The following is a 23,784-nucleotide window of genomic DNA, read 5'->3' as shown; positions in this document are numbered from 1 at the left end:
GTGTAGGAGATGTAGAGGGTGTGAAGAAGGAGGGAAGAGTAGGACCCTAGGGCAAATTAGATCAACGATGTAAAACAAAGAATTATGTAAAAACAAAAAGTGTCAAAACATGTTAGTTTATGGTTTCTTGAATGTAGTGTCTATTTGCACCCAACCCGAGGATATTTTAACTGACGAAAAGTAAACGGGCCCTAAAGTAGTAGTCTATCGGTATGGAAGTGCCGTATACCGACAACATGCAATAGCATTCACATACAGCAGATGGCGCTCATATGCTGTTCATGTTCTTCTGTGTGCACATCAACATGCAAACAAGTGCACACTGTTCCCCACCAATGATGTATCGCCCCTTTGTGTCAACGACGCAGTGGAAACAAGGTCAGCAAAGTTAGGATTCATTTGCAGGTTTATTCTGCTACACTTTAGGTTAAGTCTCATTGCGATAAAAAAATAAATTAAAAAAATGCAAGAGAGACCTGGCCAAGAAGCAGCACAAAAATTACAGACACACTAGGCATAAACATAATACATTACATTAGATTTGGCATCTAAGAATTAAAGATTAAAAAATAAAGACAGCAATTCAAGGAAATGTGTGATCAGATGGTGGCTCTGCAAGCACTCTGACAACATTAAAGCAGGTTATTGTGAAAAGGATAGACAGAAGCATCAAAATTGCATTCATAACACACGTGACGAATGGACAGCGCCCCTTTTAAATGATCCCTACGATTTCATCAGGTGGAGTGGTAAATGGACGGCACTTGCTCTGAGTCACAGCCACCCAAACAGATTAATCCAATAACTAACAGATTCATGTATTTACAGTTATTTATTTACCTTTATTTATTCTTCATCCCATTGTGATGAGTCATTTTTAACATGATTCAAGGAAAACAATGTAGGCTAATAGGTCAACATTTTATCTACTTGTGCTTGTTCACATGTAGACATATAGAAGCACAAATTTAAGTTATCCGACTTTCAATTAATTTGGGAATGACATGCCTATTCCTATTTTCGTTTATTAGGCCTATTTGCTAGCTGACTATGCTACCTGACTAATGAAGTCCAGTTGTTCATCAAAACTGCTAGTAGTGGTAGCACCTACAGTACTTGTATGTTTCAGTTGACTAGCTACTGTTGGAGCTATACAGATAAAACAGTTGTAGATGAGGACAGAGTTGTAAAGAACAGCAAATAACATGATACCATGGTTGTTTTGAGTCCCGTCATGACAGAATTCAATTGTCTTTCTCAGCAGGAAGAGTCTATTTACTTATTTACCTGAAACGGGTGAGGGCCATGTCACTCTCACCAAGCCTGTTCTGCAGGTTCACCAGTTTCACTTCCTGTTTTCAGGTCTGAACATGAGTCATTCTAGTAGGTCTACTGGCTGGGCTATCTGATGGCACACAGGGCGGAACCCTTCCTTCAATAACTTTGTGGAAAGGAGGAGTGGTTCTTGTAGCCTACCTGTGAATTCCCTAGCTTTCCTTTAAAACGTTCCCAGCATATCAGTATACAATCTTACATGGGCATCATGTCAATGATAATCATGCCCTTAGGCCTAGCTAGGCTATACAAATCGATCCTCAAAACATTATCAAAGTATGTGGCTGTAATCCATTTAAATCGATTATAATGCTGTAGCCTACCACAGCCAAGCAGAGATAGGAGTAGAAACAGCCAATAGGCTAATCAAATCAAATCTTTAACAATGTCAGGATTTTAAATGGATTCACGAACCAATAAAAGTGGATTCTAAGAACATGCTCTGAGGATTCTAAGGACATGCTCTGAGGATTCTAAAGACATGCTCTGAGGATTCTAAAGACATGCTCTGAGGATTCTAAAGACATGCTCTGAGGATTCTACAGACATGCTCTTGACTTTGACCATCTGCAATTCTATTCTATACTTTGACTATTTGCAATTCATCCTCTCTCATTCTTAGCTGCCTGCTCAACACCATTCTAACAGCATTGTCATGACAATGATGCAGACGCTGTAGGCCTTTTGTTGTTATCTGCCACTCAATAGGGCAACATTGCCTGCAGTTGTAGGTATACTGTAACTCCAGACTGTATAACCAGAGACCTAACCATGTATACAAAGCAACATCCAACCCTTTCCTGGGTTCCACTGAGACCATCCACAGGATACTACACCTGAATGGTAGGCAACGATATATTATGAACAGTAACCCAGGACCATATAATAAAACAGAACATTTAGAAGCATATAATAAGATGTTGAATCAATATAGCAATCAGACAGTAGAATCAATTAATTTGAGAATGACATCAATATTAATATAGGTATTCCAGACTGTATGGGTGAGAGGTGGAGTGTTTCTTTATTAAGGTAATGGCAATACCAGGGCTCCTGCTCGAACACAGAGGACAGCTAAGGTCTAACAGCCATGTTAAAGACCTGTGGCCAATAACAAACTCCATAATAGAGGACAGGTGTCCTAAAACTAATGGCCAAGGCACAGGCATAGAGGGCCTGTGCTGTCCACATGGCCCTGTGAGAAAGCAAGGATGCATGTGGGCAACAGACTGGATGGGCTGTGTCTGAGAGAACTGACCATCCCAACACACACACAACAAACCACTGTAAACAGGGTCAGCGTTTGGGTTAAAGGAGTAGTAAAGGGGAAATGCATGTTTAGCCCTGTTTTAATGATCATATACAATGGTTCTGGTTATGACAAAACTAGCACTTTTGAGAAAGTCTGATAATTGCTCTACCACCATTTTGGTCATACAATGGATGTGGGTGGGCACCTTGAAAAATCTTTCAAAAACATGTTAAACTCTCGATTTCAAAGACAAGAAAATCACCGAGGGGGTAACTGGTGTCCGTTGGTGTTCTGACATCAAATTCGCCGCAAAGTATGAATCCTGTAGGGTTTTATTGATCATTTTATGACATCCATTGACTTGTATTGAAGCGACAAGATCAATCCGCAGAGGGGATTCAGGAAGCGGAACTACTTACAATAGCTATTATTATTGTTTATGTTGCTAGGCTACCTAGTTTGCGGAGGTTTACACACGTATGTGCTGCGACTAAATAGTTCTATGCTAAATATTTTAAAAAGCCTTTCCAGATGAAATAGAATCTTACTTTATGGTGAATTATATGTCAGAACGCCAACTAACACCTCGGTGAGTTTCTTGTCTTTGAAATTGAGTGTTTAACATGTTTTTTTGAATTATTTTTCACGGTGCCCACCCACATCCATTGTATGACCAACACGGTGGTAGAGCATTTATCAGACTTTCTCAAAAGTGCTAGTTTTGTCAACGTTTTGATCTGAACCATTGTATATGATCATAAGTAACCTTAAAACAGGGCTAAACATGCATTTTCCCTTTACTACTCCTTTAAGCATCACTCCGGTGTAGCTAGAAGTGCTCACGGTACAGACACAGATCATGGGTGAGTGGGTGGGCAGCTGAGAAGGTACAGTAGGTAGGATAATACTCTTGTGCGTCAGCAGTGTCCTTGTTTATTAGATAGATGGGCTGAGGAGCCCTGCCCCAGTCTTGCTCAAACATATGATAAGAAATGTGACTGGCCTTGCTAGTTATAACTTAGGTCACCATGGCTCTAAGTAACACTAAATATATATATCAAATACCACTCAAATTCCACAGTACATACTTTATTAATCAGTACTGGCCGTTGAACTGATGCCCCATTGAAACTAATCCAACTCAGGTTTCTCTTCACACCTTCCGGAGGCTCATTTTACACAGTGTCTGCAAGGGAGTCACCCAGACACCTCAGATCACCTTGGCTGTGCAAAGGGAACAAAATCAGTTTAGACTAAATATATACATTGGTGATACAGTTTGAAACAGGATCTTGAGGAAATAAGTTATGGTGGTAGGATTAAGATGTATTGTATACAATGCAACTATTTGTATTTAAAATGTGAAATAACGTCTGTTGCAGTTTAGGTGTTGGCGATCTCACTAACATTTTTGAGAGACAATAATGTTTGTCTGGTAAGAGTCTTGCTTTCTTAAATGAAGTAAGGATTATTGAGTGTGATCATCACATACTCCCCTCTCCCTAGTGCCTCTCTCTCTCCCTCCTACCTTCTAACCAGGTCCAGTGGATGCCCCACTGTCACCCGCAGACCACCCTGAGTCTGATAGATACCCCAGTGTCTGTTGTGGATGTCCAGTACAGCCACTAACCCTGTCCTCCTCCCTAATGTCTCTCCCTCCCATACTCTAAACAGGACTCCCCCTGTCTCCTGCAAGCCACCCTGTAGCAGGTCCTGGAGAACCCCCCCCCCCCCCCCCCCCCGTCCTCGGCCAAAAGTCCACCCTATGGCTCCTGGAAAGGCCCCTTGCCTCCTCGTGACTAGCTCCTTCCCACTCTGTGTCGTCAGCTGTCTCTATCCAGCCAACCCCACCCCTTTTTTACCTTTGACTCTCTGCTTTCTGTTTCCCCACCCCTGCCTTGCGGCATTCTCTATGAGCCTGTTCTGCTAAGTGCTTATTGTGCTTTGTTATGATTCACTTAAATATCATATTAGAGACTACAGGGATAGCTAACACATAATGGCCTACCATGTAGGCAACTTCTCTGTAACTATTTGTGCACTCTCCTGTTAGTCATGTCTCTCTTATGAAGTATCTAGCCCATGTTTACTGCTCTGTATATGTTCTTAGCCAATAGACAAACATTTTCCAGGAGCTTGCTCGATCGTCTCGTTGAGAGAGGTCAGGGAAGAATGTTTACAGCTCACTTCTCTGGCCCCCGGGTGAAACTGTTTTTTTGCTTCCCTCTGGAATATGTAGCTCACCCCCCCATTGCTCTCTGTAAAGCGCATTGTGTTGCCTCTGTGTATGAAATGCGCTATACAAATAAAGTTTGATTTGATTTGATTTGATACTGTACCTTTAGTTACCTTTAGAACAAACTTCCAGAAAACTGCAGGTCTGCTGCAACTCTCAGTTCTTTTAAATCAAGACTGAAGACTTTTCTTTTTGCTGCTTCTTTTTATTAAATCAAATACTTATTAATTCAAACACTGCACTGTAACTTTTATTCCTGTATTTTATTTTTCCTGCATTTTGTTTTAAATGCCTTTTTTGCATTTTGTTTTATATGACCTTTTATGTGTTGCACTTTGTCTTGATGCTTTTAATGTCTCATGTAAAGCACTTTGAATTGCCTTGTTGCTGAAATGTGCTATACAAATAAACTTGCCTTTCCTTAGTTGATTTAATTTAGTTTTGATCAAATCAATCCTTTCATCAAAAGGGCGCAATGGGTCAAAGGATTAATGGGTCACTTGTTAATGTTGGTTTCAGTGACCTGCGAATCATCTGTCGTCGTTTTATCAAGTACGGCCAGTTTCTCTATCTTCAGTCATCAGATGGCTGTAGAGCAGCTGAACCAGTAGGGTGACATTGCATCGTTCGCATATTTTGGGGTGTATAAGCCGCCTGTCGCGCTCCGCTCCTCTCACTCAGGACTCAGCTGTGAGGGGACAGTAGCAGGCCTATCCTCTGCTCTCTGTCTGTCTGACAGCCGACATGGACAGGTCTTACACAGCCTACAGCGGCTACGACGGGAAACCGCCTTTATCTTATGCCGGCACTGCCTACAATGACAAGTTGGCCCAGACGTACGCGGACTCTGTGGAAGAGGAGAAGGAGAGACTGGCGAGGAAAGACCGTCGGGAGGGGATCTGCTGCGAGGTGGTGGCCCTGATCATCGGCTTCATCGGCCTGATCGGCGTGGCCGCCGTGACGGGCCTGCCCATGTGGAAGGTGACCGCTTTCATCGAGGAGAACATCATCGTCATGGAGACCCGCTGGGAGGGCCTGTGGATGAACTGCTACCGCCAAGCCAACATCAGGATGCAGTGCAAGGTGTACGACTCCCTGCTGTTCCTGCCCCCGGACCTGCAGGCGGCCAGGGGCCTCATGTGCAGCTCCGTGGCCCTCAGCTCCATCGCCCTGATCGTGTCGGCTGTGGGGATGAAGTGCACTAAAGTTGTGGACCACCGCAAACGCACCAAGCATGTGGTCCTGGTGGCCGGTGGCTGCCTGTTCCTCATGGGTTGTATCACCATCATCATCCCGGTGTCCTGGACGGGTCACGTCATCATCAGGGACTTCTACAACCCCCTGCTGATCGACGCCCAGCGCCGGGAGCTGGGAGAGGCCCTCTACATCGGCTGGGTGACCTCCGCCCTGCTCTTCGTCGCCGGGGTCATCTTGCTGTGCCGCCACGGGCCACGCACTCAAGAGGAAGAGGAGAGGATGGTTTACAACCCCAATTCAGTCTACCAGCCAGGATATACATACCAACCCTACACATACCAGCCCGCCTACTCCTACCAGCCTGCCTACTCAGCCCCACCAGCGGGGTCCATGGTGTACACCCCCAACCCCCAGTACATGTGAGGGAAATCAAATGCCCAAAACAGGTATTCAATGAACTATGTTTAAACCTGGATCCAAGCATTTTTGGTAATTCCAGAGAGGAGGGTGGAAAGGCTGAACTCAAGTCTCTTGCTGGACATGGTCTTTTCAATGATTTCTACGAAGAGTAGCGCATGACTTGTGAAATTCATTTTCGGTTGGGATTTTGTATATTTGCCTGATTATGTTGAATTTATTGATGTACATACTGTCAGAAAAAACAACAATGTTAAAATCTTCCTTTAACATTCCAACACAGTTCTCTGTTAATGCTGTTTCATACCAATGGCTATATTGATTCGTTTGGAAATGGAGTGCTTGAGAAAACTAAAGGGAAAACACAGAATACTGCAAGTGAAAACCAACTTCCGCAACCGACCCTTCCCTGTTAATCTGCTCTTTCAGAACAATGCAAGCACTAGGCTTTTTCAGATGAAGTGTGTAAAAGTTCATGTTGGAGTTTCGTATGTATATTTTTTTCACAGCACTGGCCTGAAATTGAGGCCTATTGTGATTTGCAATAAAAGTACAAAAAGAGGATTCTTGATTTGTTCTATTTCTATATTAGAATTTAAAGTCGCACAGAAATGAAAAAAGCATTCTGTCCCATTTTGGTTCACATAACTGGTCATAGTGTTCACTTATTCAACGATGTATGCACATTTTTTTTGTTTTTTTTGTTGTTGAAAAATCTACTTTTCTTGTAATCTTATATCAAAGTATATCATTTCTTACTTCCTGTAAAAGGGTAGGTCACGTGCAATTACGACAACGGTACCTTATATTTTAGTTTAATAATTTTAATCTCACGACATCCACCCGTCAATCAACGCTATCCTTCTATCGAATCTGTCTAAAGTTCTTAAAACCCGTCCACTTCTCAATGTTCCAATCAAATTCCTCTAAACCCTCATAGCTTGTTTGCATCGTACGTCAAACTACGGAAGATGATCTCAAACGTCCGTATCTGTGCGACTTTAAGAGGAAATATTTTCAAGGCAAAGGGAGGTGGCTGTTGAACCCGTTTCTGTTCTCCTAAGGTTTGACAGTAAAACATTCCCCATTGTCTCTTTTGTTGTCGGTGGAAATATACCAGTGAAACCAGATTGCTCCACCCACAATGCAAATCTATCTATGGCGTCCTGATCTTGTCAGGAGTAATGGCCATAGAGCTGAGGGTTAGGGTTATGGCTGGGACACAGACACTGACTGTATACTTCACTCACCTTAGCATGAATGCCTACGTTGATAGGATACATACACATTATATACTTTATATCATGTGGAATTATTTGCCTCTTTGGTGTAAAACACTTATATAGTGCTTTTATCCAAAGAGCTTCACCGTGAAGCTCTTTGGATAAAAGCACTATATAAGTGTATTACACCAAAGAGGCAAATAATTGGCCTCTCATTCACCAATTCACACACACATTCACACAACAATGGAGGCAGCTGCCATGCAAGGTGCTCGTCTGCTCATTGGGAGCAAGTTGGGGTTCAGTGTCCTGTCCAAGGACACTTCGACATGTGGACAGGAGGGATCCGAACCGCCGACCCTACGATCACTGGACGACCCGCTCTACCTCCTGAGCTACAGCCACCCCTCTGTAGAATGTTGTTACAAATTAAAACTATACAATTCTAAACAATTCAAAAAAGTAACGTTGGAAAATGTAGGCCCCTTGTGAAAAGTTCGGTTAAATGAAGTTAACGATGTGCTACTGTATGTTTGCCTTGCTCCCTGTAAAACAGGATGCAGGAGAGTAAACTGAGACCTGTGAATAAACAAAGTCCCAGCTTACTGTTGCTCCCAGGATCGGTGTCCTATACGTCCTGGGGGATTTCGTTTCATAGCAACCGACCTGAGTCCCTCCCCCGCCCTGCGGTGCTGGTGGAAGGGGGGAGGTGGTGCAGGTGCACACCTATCAACTCCTCTTCCTCTGGGATCCAAAACCACTACACCCTCTGCCTGTCGCGGTCACAGCCTTTACACACACTCCTTTCAGTCAACCTGTGGACGAGGTGGGACGAACACATCGAGGTGGAGGATGGCCAACTCAGCTCTGGAGGTGGTGGGTCTGTGTCTCACTCTGGTCGGACTCCTTATGGCGGCTGCCAGCACTGGGATGCCCATGTGGCGCGTCACAGCCTTCATCGGGGAGAACATCATCGTGTTCGAGACGCGCTACGAGGGTCTATGGATGAACTGCTTCAGACAGGCTGACATCAGGATGCAGTGTAAGGTGTACGACTCTCTGCTGGCTCTCTCTCCTGACCTGCAGGCAGCCAGAGGCTTGATGTGCTGCTCTCTGGCCCTGGGTGGACTGGGTCTGCTGATTGCTATAGTAGGGATGCAGTGTACGGCTTGTATCCAGAACAACGACCGGGCCAAGCGCGTTGTCCTCATCATTGCAGGCAGCATGATCATCGGTTCCTGTATCTGCGCCATCATCCCGGTGTCCTGGACGGGTCACGTCATCATCAGAGACTTCTACAACCCCCTGCTGATCGACGCCCAGCGCCGGGAGCTGGGAGAGGCCCTCTACATCGGCTGGGTGGCCTCCGCATTCCTATTTGCTGGAGGATGCATGTTTACCTGCTGCAACATATCCCAGGACAAAGGATCAGACGGGTATATGTACTCCAGGAACTCCCAGTACATGGCGTACCCTCCTCAACCCCAACCTCTGATTCAGCCCCAGCCCTTCATCCACCCCCAGCATCTACAGAGACAATCCTCCTCCATCTACAGCCACCACTCCCAGCCTCACATCCAGCCTCAACCCTTCATCCACCCCCAGTCTCTACAGAGACAACCCTCCATCTACAGCCACCACTCCAGATACCCGTCTGTTCGCAGCGCTGTAGCCTACCTCTGAGCTAATGACCAGATCAGCTGTGCTTGTGAAAGGTTATACTGTATGCGAGGGGACTAATGGACCTAGCTCTTATTCATAGACAGATTGGACTGGATATGCCAGAGACACATTTCAAATGACAATACATTTCAACTGGAACGGAAAACTATTGTTTGTAAATAATGCTTTTCAAGGTGACTACAGTTTTTGATGATACACTTATTATAGATTCACATTAGGTGATTTTAATGATGACTAGATCCTGAAACGATGTTCATGTTTTTACTTGTGTGTGTGTGTGTGTGTGTGGGGGGGGGGTATATTTTTTATAATGATATTGTTACAAGTGTCAATATACTGATATCGTGTTTGATTGTGTTGTGTTAAGAAGTTGGGCCATTTTACATTATATCCTTCCTAATTTCCCTGTGTTCCACGCTTCAAGGTAGAACCCTCCATAGTCAAATACTTGAATGTGTATGACACATTGGCATGCATGTAAACAGGTCTATGAAGTAGACGAAGAGCATTTGGCCTTGTTGTTAACCTGACTCCATTGGTTACCATCACTGTTCCTGGGAGTCTCTGTACACTGGGACTACCAGACAGTCACAAGACACACCCGACTCACCATTATTGTTTGGTAAACCTTTGCATAACAAAGTTTGAATGTCCCTGAACACAAAGAAAAAATTAAGGCAGCTCTTCTGGTACGAAGTTAAAAAGCCTTTATTCTTGGGCTAGTTCATGATGAACATATAAAAATGCCTACATGTTTTGGCCAGGAGGCCTTTGTCACGGCAGATCAAACAAACATCTCCAGCTGCAGTCTTAAACAGAGACACAGACCTCAGTGACCTGAGAGTGCTGCCTTCGTTTTTTCTTTTCCATGGTATTATGACTCCCTTCTAAAGAGCACCTTATTGGTTCACCTGCCTCAACCCACGTGAGCACTCAGGCTGCTGTTTTGTTAGTCCCTGAACACATTGTGTAATGTTTAAGAGAATAGGAAGAAGGACCCTGGCTTGGCAGGGCTGCCATGGTGCCCCGGGGCACAGAGTTACCGATAGAGACGGAGACACGCCTTATAAACACAGCACTCCATTTCAAGGTTTCAGGTTGTTAAAGACATGGGCCCAGCAGCAGGTTGTTAAAGGCATGGGTGTTATTAAAGGCATGGGCCCAGCAGTGAGGTTGAGCCCCTGTGAAAACAGGAACATCTGAAAGGATGATCACATGGGGCGAATTTGCAAGTCACTTTGAATGAGATACTCAACGTTCCCTGAATCATGACCTTGTCTGATTGTTTTTGATGAGCTTACATTTCTGCCTTTCATTTCAATCAAGGGTAAATTATCTCCAAGTTACTGAAATAAGAAATGTCTGTATGAATGACTCAATTTTCATTTTCAGAGCATACACTTAAGTACTTTAAAAGAAGTCTTTAATAAAGACAAAAAGATATAATCTTTTGTGAGTGAATATATTTTGCTTAAGTAATGACAACATATTCCAAGTTGCCTATACTGACTTTTGAACACAAGGAAAATACATATGGTAGAGCTTTAGATCAGATTCCTGTTCTGTGTCCATGATTATCTCAGCCAGTGTATGAAGTTGACATTCAGCAGTGTATTTCTGAGGACCCTACAATGTGCAGGATCACCTGTGAAGTTATTTGGACCAGTAGTTCTCGACGGGCGCTGTCCCAGTAAAAAAGTAGTTCCGTGCGGGAGGATACACTTCCGTCCCGTGCTATGGTCAACGCCATACCAAAATCCATGATACCAAGGGGCAATGTTACCAGCTCGTTAGCTACAGATAGATGTACTTTGCAATAGTACTGTAAATTCAATAAGCAATTATGTTTTTTCACTTTATTTTGACCGGGAGTCGCAATGAGACAAAAGTCTCTTTTGCAAGTGAGCCCTGTGTGCATACAGACAGTGCTATATATGTGGTTATACCATGTCTCACTTGACTAATACGCTTCCTCCTTGATTGAGGAGCTACCTAAGGACAAGACATGGTGCTAGTCATGGCCTGCTTACAGCCCAAATATAACTGCACTCTCTAATGGTCAGATAGGACACTCCAGGATAGAGCCAATGTAGTGGCAAATATGTGACCTCCACTGGAGGTTTGGTGTTGATGTCTGCAGTCCTCAAAATGTGCTAGTGGGTAAAAAAAAGAAAACTCTCCTGTTTTCCTTTTTTTCACATTACAAAAATGGAAGTAGCAAATAATCCACTCAATATAACAAACAACAGTTTTAGGATCACTAAATAGTCATATTTTGTCATCAGCATAAGTGAACAGCTCTGAATCTTTGAAGCCCGTTTTCTCTGCTTAGTGATGATGATTTCAGGCACGCCAGCCCCATCCTCCATGTTGTGAGTTACTGATCATTGAGATACAGGCAGCACTGCCGTGTCATAGCTGGAGAGACCATAAACAGTAAACACAGGTCCTCCTCGCCCCCATCTCGCTGAGCCAACCAGGTGTGAGCAGAACCTCTCTCCCAAAACAGATAGCTGACGACTCTGCCCAGCCTCAGACCAGGACTAGAGGACTCCCTGCTTAGGACACGTCACCAATCCCCACTGGAAACATCATTCGGAATGCTGTGCTTTTGAGGCGATTGACTTATTCTACTCATCTTGTTTCAACTGCCTAAAACAAAATGGTTCAGGGGCTGTCGGAGATAGCTGCTGTGTGTGTTGGCCTGGTAGGGCTGATAGGAGCTGCCGCGACCACGGGCCTGCCCATGTGGAAGGTGACCGCTTTCATCGGGGAGAACATCATCGTCATGGAGACCCGCTGGGAGGGCCTGTGGATGAACTGCTACCGCCAAGCCAACATCAGGATGCAGTGCAAGGTGTACGACTCCCTGCTGTTCCTGCCCCCGGACCTGCAGGCGGCCAGGGGCCTGATGTGCTGCTCTCTGGCTCTGTCCGGTCTGGGGCTCCTGGTGTCCCTCGCCGGGATGCGCTGCACCTCCTGTGTCCGAGACAACGAGCGGGCGAAGGCCATTATCCTCATGGCAGCAGGTGGAATGCAGTTCATGGCCTGTATCTGCGTCATCATCCCGGTGTCCTGGACGGGTCACGTCATCATCAGGGACTTCTACAACCCCCTGCTGATCGACGCCCAGCGCCGGGAGCTGGGAGAGGCCCTCTACATCGGCTGGGTGACCTCCGCCTTCCTCTTTGCCTCCGGCGTCCTGTTTGTGTGTCGCCGTGTTTCCTCGGACAGAGGCTCGTTTGACATCTACCACCCTGCCAACATGTATGGATACAAGGTCCCACTTAACAAACCCACTTTGATGAGGTACCATCCTGTGTCCAGTGTCCCCAGCATGAGGGCACATCCTGCTCTGGAGAGGACCAGCATGGGCGGACACCACCCTGGTCCGTCCCTTCAGAACGTTCCCATGACACAAAATGGAGTTATGAGTTCCGCTATGATGTATAATCCTGGTTTGGTTGAGAATGGGCAAATAGTATACAATGGTAGTTTAGGACAGCATCCCTCCTCTCATAGCTCAAATGTCATTGAAAGCTTGTCTACTTTAGGAAACACTATATACGCAAGTCAACCAACCACTGCTTACAGCTACAGTCAAACAAATAATCCCTCTGCCTCATACCTGTCCGTGTTCCAGGCTGTACCTCAGAATCCAGTTTTCATCGGATACAAGCAGTCAATAGCTCAGCCACAATCTCACAGTGGAAGTAATGTTGGTATGTACATATAATACTCTTCACTTACTCACCTATTGGGTCTTTAAACACATTGTATTGCTACAAGCACAGAGTACAGTTTTTTGGTATCCATCTTGCATAATCCATTTTATATGAAGGACAATGCTAGGAAAATGAGATTTGGAGAAAAAACATGCATTTCCTTGTATATAACTGAAGTGTAAACTCTGTAAATAGCGTGTAAATAGAAGTGACATGGAGCTGAAGACCTGTTTGGGATGCCTTGTTTTCCCCATAACATACCCCTATAAACCTGCTCGGAGAGAAAACAGACCATGTCAGCAACACATAATCTGATTAAAATCATGTATCTATATAACCAAAGGCTATTTTGTGGTTATGTTCTAGCTGGTACTAATATAATTGATATACCTCTGACATGATCTGTCAGATAAAACCAGAGAATGTCACAGGAAAGGGTAGCAATGGAAGAGTCTGGCAGTGATTACAGGACCCGAGTTGGGGGTCTTTATTTGGCCACGCAGTGAGCGGCGAGACGACAAACAGCAAATACACATGCAATTTTCAGGGGTCGCCGGTGGAAATTGTTCCTTGCATTTCTCCCATCCACACTGTCCTCCTCCAGGGGCAGCCAGGAGCAGTGGGCAGCCATGGTACATGGCGCCCGAGGACCAAGTGCTCAATCCAGGTCAGGGACTGGACTGAAGAGTTTATTACCTGGGCCATGTTTTCTCTACCATGTTCTTTGGGAGGAAACCCTTGTGAACATGGGAAGAAATGCAAACTCTGTCCAGAAAGGCCCAGAGACCTTCTTACTGTGAGAAAACAGTACTAGGTACTATCCCATATCCCACCTACCTACCTACCTACCTACCCACCTACCTACCTACTTACAGTACCTACCCACCTACCTACCTATCTACCTACCCACATACCTACCTACCCACCTACCTACCTACCTACCTACAGTACCTACCCACCTACCTACCTACCTACATACCTACCTACCTATCTACCCATCTACCCATCTACCTACCCACCTACCTACCTCCAGTACCTACCTACCTACCCACCTACCTACTTACAGTACCTACCCACCTACCTACCTAACCACATACCTACCTACCCACATACCTACCTACCTATCTACCCACCTACCTACCCACTTCCCTACCTACATACCTACCAACCTACCTACCTCCCTCCTTAGAGTACCTACCCACCGACCTACCTACCTACCTACCTACCTACCTACCTCCTTACCTACCTACCTACCTATCTCCCTACCTACCTACCCACCTACTCAACTCCCTACCTACATACCCACCTACCTACCTACTTACAGTACCTACCCACTGACCTACCCACCTACCTACCTACCCACCTATCTCCCTACATACCCACCTACCTACCCACCTACATACCCACCTCCCTACCTACCTACCCACCTCCCTACCTACATACCCACCTACCTACCCACCTACATACCTACCTACCCACCTCCCTACCTACCCACCTACCTACCTACTTACAGTACCTACCCACCAACCTACCTACCTACCTACCTACCCACCTACCTACCTACCTACATACCTACCTACCTACCTACCTACCTACCCACCTACCTACCTACCTACCTACCTACCCACCTACCTACCTACTTACAGTACCTACCTACCTACCTACTTACCTACCTACTAACCTACCTACCTACCTACTTACCTACCTACTGACCTACATACCTACCCACCCTATCTACCTACCTATCTACCTATCTACCTACCTACCTACCTACCTACCTACCTACCCACCAACCTACCTACCTACCTACCTACCTACCTACCTACCTACCTACCTACATACCCACCTACCTACCTACCTACCTATCTACCTACCTACCTACCTACCCACCCTACCTACCTATCTACCTACCTACCTACCTACCTACCTATCTACCTACCCACCTACCTACCTACCTACCTACCTACCTACCTACCTACCTACCTACCTACCCACCTACGTACCCACCTACCTACCTACCTACCTACCTTACCTACCTACCTACCTACCCACCTACGTACCCACCTACCTACCTATCTACCTACCGACCTACCTACCTACCTACCCACCTACCTACCTACCTACCTACCCACCTACGTACCCTCCTACCTACCTACCTACCTACCTACCTACCTACCTACCTACCTACCTACCTACCTATCTACCCACCTACAGTACTGCCATCCACCACTAGATGACAATAGACAACAAGATAAGAGCCCTTACAGGCTTGACTGTAGACTGGGCTACTATTGAACTAGTGAATGTATCCATAAGAGAACTTTTGTTGGCGTCCTCCACAATTATTCAAAAGTTATCCAGTACTACTCCAATTACATTTGCTTTGTTCTTACAACAATCATTGTCTTTGTGTCTTCCCACACTAAGGCCAGAGGCTGTAAAACCAGAACCAGAGAAGGGAGGCTGTGCAGGTGCACAAGCACAGTATCAGCTCTTTCTGTGTGATGCAAAACCAAGCTACGCAGAGAAATCATCTGCCTGTCGCGGTCAAAGACTTTACACGCATTCCCTTTGGTCAGCCTGTGGACAAGGTGGGACGAACACATCGAGAGGATGGCCAACTCAAATCTGGAGGTGGTGGGTCTGTGTCTCACCCTGGTCGGCTTCATCATGGCGGCTGCCAGCACTGGGATGCCTATGTGGCGCGTCACAGCCTTCATTGGGGAGAACATCGTCGTGTTCGAGACGCGCTACGAGGGTCTATGGATGAACTGCTTCAGACAGGCTCACATCAGGATGCAGTGTAAGGTGTACGACTCTCTGCTGGCTCTCTCTTCTGACCTGCAGGCAGCCAGAGGCTTGATGTGCTGCTCTCTGGCCCTGGGTGGACTGGGTCTGCTGATTGCTATAGTAGGGATGCAGTGTACGGCTTGTATCCAGAACAACGACCGGGCCAAGCGCGTTGTCCTCATCATTGCAGGCAGCATGATCATCGGTTCCTGTATCTGCGTCATCATCCCGGTGTCCTGGACGGGTCACGTCATCATCAGAGACTTCTACAACCCCCTGCTGATCGACGCCCAGCGCCGGGAGCTGGGAGAGGCCCTCTACATCGGCTGGGTGGCCTCCGCATTTCTATTTGCTGGAGGATGCATTTTTACCTGCTGCAACATATCCCAGGACAAAGGATCAGACATGGATATGTACTCCAGGAACTCCCAGTACTTGGCTTACCCTCCTCAACCCCAACCCCAACCTTTGATACAGCCCTGGTCTTTCATCCACCCCCAGCCTCGCATACATCCCCAGTCCTTCATACAGCCCCAGACGCTACAGAGACAAGTACAGAGACAAGCCTCCATCTACAGCTACCGGCCCAGATACCCGTCTCTACGCAGCGCTGTGTCGTACCTCTGAGCTGTCTGGCCCAGGTAATAACCAGAGTAGCTGGGCTTCTGTGACGCATACGGCTCAGCACACCCAGGGTGGGATTCGAACCCTGGTCTCCTGTGGGACAAATACCATTTTAACCAGCTACGCCACCGAAAAACTAGCTCTTCATCGACGTGGGTGGATGGTATACTGGGGGAGGGGGGGTGGGGGTACTTACCTACCTACGTGCCTACTTACCTACCTACCCACCCACCAACCTACCTACCTACCCACCTACCTACCTACCTACCTTCCCACCAACCTACCTATCTACCTACCTACATACCCTACCTACCCACCAACCTACCTACCTACCCACCCTACCTACCAACAACTCGCTACCTACTCACGAGGACTCAGTTTCACTCGGTTACATGATATGTGAGAGATTAATGGACCTTTCTCATTCATAGAGAGGACTGGATATGCCAGTGACATATTTCAAATGACTATCAATTTATTTCAGCTAGAATTTTTCAAGGTGATGCTTTTGATTATAGCATACACTTATTATTCACATTAAGTGATTTAAATGATGACTTAATCCTGAAATGAAGTTCATGTTTTTATAAATGCGATGGTGTGGGTTTTATAAAGATATTGCATTAAGTGTAAATATACTGATAATCATGTTTGATTATGTTGTTAAGAAGTTAGGCTATTTTATGTTATATCCTATCTAATTTCACTGTGCTCCATGCTTTAAGGTGAGAACCTTCTATAGTCAGATATATGACTGCATGCTACACATTGACATGCATGCAAACTGGTCTATGAAGTAGACGAAGAGCATTTGGCCTTTTTTTTGGCTCCATTAGTTACCATCACGGTTTTCTGGAGTCATTGTACTTAGGGGCAACCAGACAGTCACAAGACTGGTACCTGAAGTACCAGTATTTTTTGGTACACAATTACACAACAAAGTTAATGTCTGTCTGGCTACCTACCTACCTACATACCTATCTACTTACCTACCTACATACCTACCTACGTATTTACCTACCTACCTAGATAGCCTACCTTCCTACAGTACTACAATTCACCACTAGATGGCACTAGATAACAAGATAAGAGCCTTGACTGTAGACTGGGCTACCATTGAAGTAAAAGTATCCATAAGACAATTCATCTTGGCGTCCTCCACAATTATTCACAAGTTATGCAGAACTACTCCAATTACATTTGTTTTTTTCTTACAACAGTCGTCGTCTTTGTTTCTTTCTTCACAAAATAAAGTCAGACTTCAGAGGATGTAACACTAGAATCAGAGCAGACGCGTAGCCTACCTCATTGATTATATCCATAATGAATGTGTTCAGAGTTTAACATCTTCACATTTATCATCAGATGTTACAGTTCACAGCCCCTATAAGCACGTCTAATTGTACTTTAACATGCTATTACTGGTCAAGCTGGATAATTGCTCTCCAAACTAGCCAGTTGGTCTCACGACACCTGCCCTGGCTCTTTCTAGACCAGATTTCTGAATAACTAGGCTAACAAGGCTACAGCTGTGATAGCAACTTGCTTACAGAGCACGACGATGAAGCACAGTTAAAAGCTGATGTGCATTGTGCACTGCCTGCAACTGACGATGGAATACAAGCTGGTAGACGCCCCATCCAGTGGGTTAGGATCAGGGAGTGGGTTATCCCCATCTACAGTGGGTTAACCCTAACCGTAACCCACAATGGGTTAAACCTAACCCAGATATAGTGGGTTCCATAGTATTGCTCCCTTTTGGAAGTAGTACTGTAGGTTAAACTGTGAGAGAACAAGGTAACAGATCTCCTATCAGACGGTGGCAGATAAACAGTTTGAGAGATGTTAATCTTCTGGGAGCGTGAACCACTATTTTAATGATTAGATGTCGGCACTGGAGCACGTTGTCGAGGTCGAATATTGCCAGATTTAAAGTTAATCTTCAATTGCAGAGATCAGCAGCTGTGCCCTCAATTGCGTGCGTGCACAAAGACGGACGCTCACGGTCCGCGCACGGTTCAAGTCCGCACTGGGAAAAATGAGACGGGGAATACAGTGTCGGGGCTCTCTCTACTGGGGAGCCAAATCCTCTCCACACATGGGATTTTAGAATGGAAGAACTGTGGTTTCTATGACTTTATCTTCTATAATTGCAAGAGGAGTGATTTTCGCACCACAATGTGTGAGGGGAAAAAGGTGGTTCGGATCTTAATTTCTTTTCAATACAGATACAAGAACTGGCAAGTTATCAGCATGAATTAAAAGATAAAAAGATAGCCTATCAATGTTATATTCGATCCTGGATCGAGTACCATGGCTAAATGGAAGGGGCTGTCGTTTCCGCTTCTCTACTTCATGGCTGAGTTTTGTCTGAGTTCGCAGCAGGTCCTGAGAATCGGTAAGTGGACCCGTGGCTGAGCGATTTTGCACGAATATCTCTCAATAGGCCCACTTAATGATAACAAATAATTTTTATATAGCCGTTATATCATCTGTTGTGTGCATTCACTTAGGGCATCGCTTTGGTATGTGTTAGTTTATTGCAAAAGCATTCTCCATAGATAACAAGAAATCCAACTAAAACGTTCTAAGAGCTACTTGTTTTCGTTCATCTCTGCACATGGGATATTATACACATAAAAGGTCCTGTCATTATGACAAGTAACCATGAGCTTCACGAGTTTCCATAGTAAGCAATTCTTGGTATAAACCTGTTGTGAGTGAATAAGGGAATGGCCTTATAAGAACTATTTCAACTACTGATATTGCCCAGTCTGATAAAAAAGCAGCATAGGTCTGACTCTCATGCACTCTCCAACTAACGAAAATGGACACGTCTTTCCTCTATTGGACAGGTGTGGCCATACCCACATATGTTTGCTCTAAAAGCGAGGGTCATGCCTGCCTGGTGATTGTAATGGTGAGAGTTTTTGAAGAAACAAAAACACAGTAGCCTACTATACGTGGATGAATGCACTTAATATATTGTCTTATGCTGAAAGGTGTAATAGTATTGAATATGGACCTCGTTAAGACTAACATCCCCAGCATCATGTCCCTCCCCCCAGTGAAAGCCCATAATCTCTTCTTTATACTGTTAATCTCTCTAAATCATCTATTGCTGTCTGAGGCTGCCTGGTCTTTGTCATTTTCCTCATGACCCCCATTCTAGCCGTAATCTCCACCATATGGTCCCTGGTTTAGTTCAATTAACTTTTCTTCTTCTTGGTGTGAAGCACAGTGATCAGATTGTCACTGGCGTACATTCCCTTCACGGGGGCTGGTAAAATCAATCCGCTCTCCTAACTGTAACAAACACTAATCTTCATGCAGAAAGACTCTTCGATGACTACCAATGGTGGCTTGTGTTTTAGGCTCCCATCAGTATGTGCTTTTCTGGATATTTAGCATTAGACAAACATGCCTCAATCATAGATATATTTTGTAGAATCTGTGGTTTCAGATGTGTCTGACTCCATTGGTCTCACCTGTTTGATAGCAACAAACTGTCACCATCGTGGTTGGGTGTTGCACAAGGCATGGGAACATCCCGGGTGTCAGGGTATCACTGTATGTTGCACTTGTGTCCTGCTGAACAGAGGGAGCTCAGTGTGCCACATCAAACGAGGCTGATGGTCTGGTTTAAACCTCCTCCTACATTCACACACTGGCAGAGGCCCAGGTTAGAGTGTGGTGGTCGTGGTGTGTGTGTGTGTGTGTGTGTGTGTGTGTGTGTGTGTGTGTGTGTGTGTGTATGTGTGTGTGTGTGTGTGTGTGTTTGTGGTGTGTGTGTGTGTGTGTGTGTGTGTGTGTGTGTGTGTGTGTGTGTGTGTGTGTGTGTGTGCGCGTGTGTGCGTGCACTGGCAACTGGACCAGGAATGGGGGATGGAAGGTAAACAACTACGTCATTGTGCTCTTTGACTTTAGGGTGTCCCTTCTCATGATAATGAACACAGATTTCCTTGAAGGCATAACTCTTCACTCCCATCTCCAACGTTAACCAATGTATGTGTTTGTGCCAGTACTTATTTAAACGTTTTTTACACAGGTCTGTGATATCTACAATGAGTGATATGTTAAATATGTATCACCTTATTTGTCTTTCTGCTCAATAGAAAAACAGAGACCTCAAGCAGGTAGCCATTACATTACAATGAATGGATGGATGGATGGATGAATGAATGAATGAATGAATGAAGAATGCATTTTATTATTTTAGTGTTATGCCATCAATTGGCCCATCGCACATGGGATTATAAGACACCTTTACAACATATTAACAATAGATTAGATAGATAGATAGATAGACAGATAGATAGATATCTACTTAAATGATCCCTGTGGGGGGACATTTACAGCAGAATAAAGAATATACATAGAGAATATACATAATAGATTCAATTAAGTTACAAGAATACAGTATATACATTATGCATTAATATAGAATACATACTTACTGTACATACATACATACATACATACATACATACATACATACAGACTGTATCAATATGTATACTAATACTCAAACATACATGCACACATCCACAACACTCAGGAGCACTCAGGCACTATTATGGAGTCCTGATGGCCGCTGGTACAAAGGAGCGCCTGAGCCGCTCAGTTTTGCACCTAGGAGAGATGAGCCTGTGGCTGAAGGTGCTCCTCATTTGCCACAGCTCATCATAGAGGAGATGGGAAGGGTTGTCCAGAATGGACTTCAGTTTGTCCCTCATGCTCCTCTCCACCATTGTCTCCAGGCTGTCCAGTTGTTGCCCTACAACAGAGCAAAATAAAATTATTACATTACAGTGAAAGATGCTTTTATCTAAAGCGACTTACAATAATTTTATTCAAGAGTAGCAAAATATAAATCCATTCAGTGCTTAAAAGGGAGGATCCTGGTAGTATTTCTTAAATAGCTGAGTTTTGAGCCTGCGGCGAAGGATGGGCAGCAACTCTGCTGTCCTGACGTCAGTGGGCAGTTCATTCCACCACTGGAGGGCCTGGACAGAGAAGAGCCGTGACCGTGTCGATCGACTGCAGGGGCCTCGGAGTGACGGGGCAACCAATCGCCCTCAAAGGAGCAGAGCGTAGTGGTTGGGATGGGGTGCAGAGCTTGACCATGGCCTGAAGGTAGGAGGGAGCTGTTCCTTTCATTGCCATGTAGGCTAGTATCAGAGTTTTAAACTGGATCAAGCTGCTACAGGGAGCCAGTGTAGGGTAGTTGTGTGGGAGAATTTCGGTTGGTTGAACACCAGGCAAGCTGCAGCTTTCTGGACAAGCGCTGGACAGCAAGGAGGGAGTTGCAGTAGTCCAGAGCACCTGCGCCATTTTGTCAGTGAGGAAAGGACGAATCCTGCTGATGTTATAGAACTAGAATCTGCAAGTGCATGTAACATACGTGATATGTGTCAAGTATGATATGTGTTGAGAATGACAGTTCGTCATCCAGGGTCACATCCAGATTCCTTGCAGTCCAAGTTGGAGTCACCATTGTGTTGTAAATGGTGATGGCCAGGTCGTGGTGCGGGCAGCCCTTCCCCGGGAGGAACAGCAGCTCAGGTCTTGTCCAGGTTGAGCTTGAGGTGATGCGTCGCCATCCACTTTGAGATGTCAGAAGGGAGGAAATGACAAGACCAGTTGGGTGTCATTGACATAGCAGTAATTGGAGAAGTCATGCGAACAAATTACTATAATTTATGTCATTTATTAGAACCCAGAGAGGGAAAAAAGGAGTGGACCCAGGACAAACCCTTGTGGAACTCCCGTAGTCAGACTATGTGTTTCCGACCTCTGTGGTCATGAAGGTCTTTGAGCACCTTGTCCTGGCCCATCTCAAGACCATCACAGACCCTCTCCTGGACCTTCTGCAGTTTGCTTTCAGAGCCAACAGGTCCGTGGTGACGCGATGAACATGGCTCTTCACTACATCCTACAGTACCTGGACACTCCAGGCACCTATGCCAGGATTCGGTTTGTGGGCTTCAGCTTGGCCTTCAACACCATCGCACAGGCTCTCTTTGCTACGAGTGCCTGACTCCACCTGCAGGTGGATCACGGACTTCCTGTCCAACAGGACACAGCACATGAAGCTGGGGAAGAACATCTCTGACCCCAAGTCCACCAGTACTGGCTCCCCACAGGGCTGTGTTCTTTCCCCCCTACTATGCTCACTGTACACGATCAGCTGCACCTCCAGCCACCAGTCCATGAAGCTCTTGAAGTTTGCGGACAACACCACCCTCATAGGACTCATCTCCAAGGGGGACGAGTCCACTTCAGGTGGGAGATTGAACCGCATTGGTGCGGCCGGAACAACCTGGAGCTTGACGCTCTAAAGACTGTGGAAATGTTGGTCGACTTCAGGAAGAAGTCAGCCCCCGTCCTCCCCATCACCCTGCATGACTCCCCGGTGCCACCGTGGACTCCTTCCACTTCCTGGGTGCTGCCATTTCCCAGGACCTCAAGTGGGAATTGAACATCACCCTGCCTCTACAATCAAGGACAAGACTAATTTGCGGCGAGTTATACGCTCGTCGGAGAGGGTGATTGGCTGCGCCCTGCCCGACTCCAGGGCGCTGAAACGGCCCAGGAATATCATGGCTGACCCCTCCTACTCGGGCTATGGCCTCTTCACACCGCTCCCCTCTGGCAGGAGGCTGCGGTCGTCTAAGACTAAAACTGTTCAACAGAGGGACAGCTTTTTCCCCTCGGCCATCAGCCTTATCAACAAGGCTCCCCTCTGACTCTCTCCCTCAACCCCTGCAATTGTTGCACTATACTGAGTACTGCACTGCCACTTTTGTAGGCCAAATGCACTGCAAGTTTTGCACTATATTTGTATTTAGCACTGTCCTGTCCTGTTTTTGCACTGGTACATTGTTGTGTTCGTAAAAGAATCGTATGTATGTCAAGTACAAATGGCAATAAAAGGATTCTGATTCTGACATGGACCCTCTCTATGTCAACGGGTAGGACTGACCCGTCAGGTAGGATGAAAACAAGGAGAGTGCAGAACCTGATGTGACGCCTTTCTCCTCGAGGGTGGAGAGGAGGATCTGGGCATCTACCGTTTCAAATGCTGCCGACAGGTCTAGGAGTATCAGGCCGGAGGAGAGAGAGATTGCTCTCGCGGCGTGGAGTGACTCACTCCACTCCACTCCACTCCACTCCAATCACCGCAAGGAAGGAAGGTCTCTGTCGAGTGGCCAACCTTGAACCCAGACTGGCGGGGGTCCAGGAGGTTGTTCTGGTGGAGATACGAAGACAGAAAATTCAAGTGTTTTTGATAGAAAGGAT

The 23,784-nt window shown here is 45.7% G+C and overlaps 5 protein-coding genes across 6 annotated transcripts in view; all 5 read left to right on the top strand.

Annotated features, from left to right (window-relative positions):
- Window positions 1-5,567: 5,567 nt before the first annotated feature.
- LOC311324706 (claudin-8-like) lies at window positions 5,568-6,443 on the top strand (the record flags this gene model as incomplete). The annotated part of the gene is made up of 1 exon (XM_084457267.1): window positions 5,568-6,443. One exon carries the CDS (start codon window positions 5,568-5,570, stop codon window positions 6,441-6,443), a length of 876 nt encoding a protein of 291 aa, XP_084313393.1.
- A 2,069-nt stretch (window positions 6,444-8,512) lies between these two features.
- Window positions 8,513-9,343, top strand: LOC311310752 (claudin-8-like; the record flags this gene model as incomplete). The annotated part of the gene is made up of 1 exon (XM_084440294.1): window positions 8,513-9,343. The coding sequence occupies one exon, from the start codon at window positions 8,513-8,515 to the stop codon at window positions 9,341-9,343; it is 831 nt and encodes a 276-aa protein (XP_084296420.1).
- A 2,662-nt stretch (window positions 9,344-12,005) lies between these two features.
- LOC311324637 (claudin-8-like) lies at window positions 12,006-13,032 on the top strand (the record flags this gene model as incomplete). Its single annotated transcript, XM_084457135.1, has 2 exons — window positions 12,006-12,790; window positions 12,987-13,032. The coding sequence occupies 2 exons, from the start codon at window positions 12,006-12,008 to the stop codon at window positions 13,030-13,032; spliced, it is 831 nt and encodes a 276-aa protein (XP_084313261.1).
- A 2,649-nt stretch (window positions 13,033-15,681) lies between these two features.
- Window positions 15,682-16,485, top strand: LOC311324545 (claudin-4-like; the record flags this gene model as incomplete). The annotated part of the gene is made up of 1 exon (XM_084457017.1): window positions 15,682-16,485. The coding sequence occupies one exon, from the start codon at window positions 15,682-15,684 to the stop codon at window positions 16,483-16,485; it is 804 nt and encodes a 267-aa protein (XP_084313143.1).
- Window positions 16,486-18,795: 2,310 nt separating this feature from the next.
- LOC311316144 (glutamate receptor ionotropic, kainate 1) overlaps window positions 18,796-23,784 on the top strand; it is a gene marked incomplete at both ends in the record, with an annotated part of 36,527 nt that continues 31,538 nt past the window's right edge. For both annotated transcript variants that reach the window (XM_084446930.1, XM_084446929.1), the window contains one exon: window positions 18,796-18,880. In XM_084446930.1, the coding sequence (XP_084303056.1) occupies window positions 18,796-18,880 (85 nt within the window). The remainder of the gene's footprint in view (window positions 18,881-23,784) is intronic.

The sequence above is a fragment of the Borostomias antarcticus genome (genome assembly GCF_949987555.1).
Source record: "Borostomias antarcticus genome assembly, chromosome: 1".
Classification (NCBI taxonomy): Eukaryota; Metazoa; Chordata; class Actinopteri; order Stomiiformes; family Stomiidae; genus Borostomias; species Borostomias antarcticus.
The sequence above is the reverse complement of the archived record's forward strand: the minus strand, read 5'-3'. Positions and strand labels throughout refer to the sequence as shown.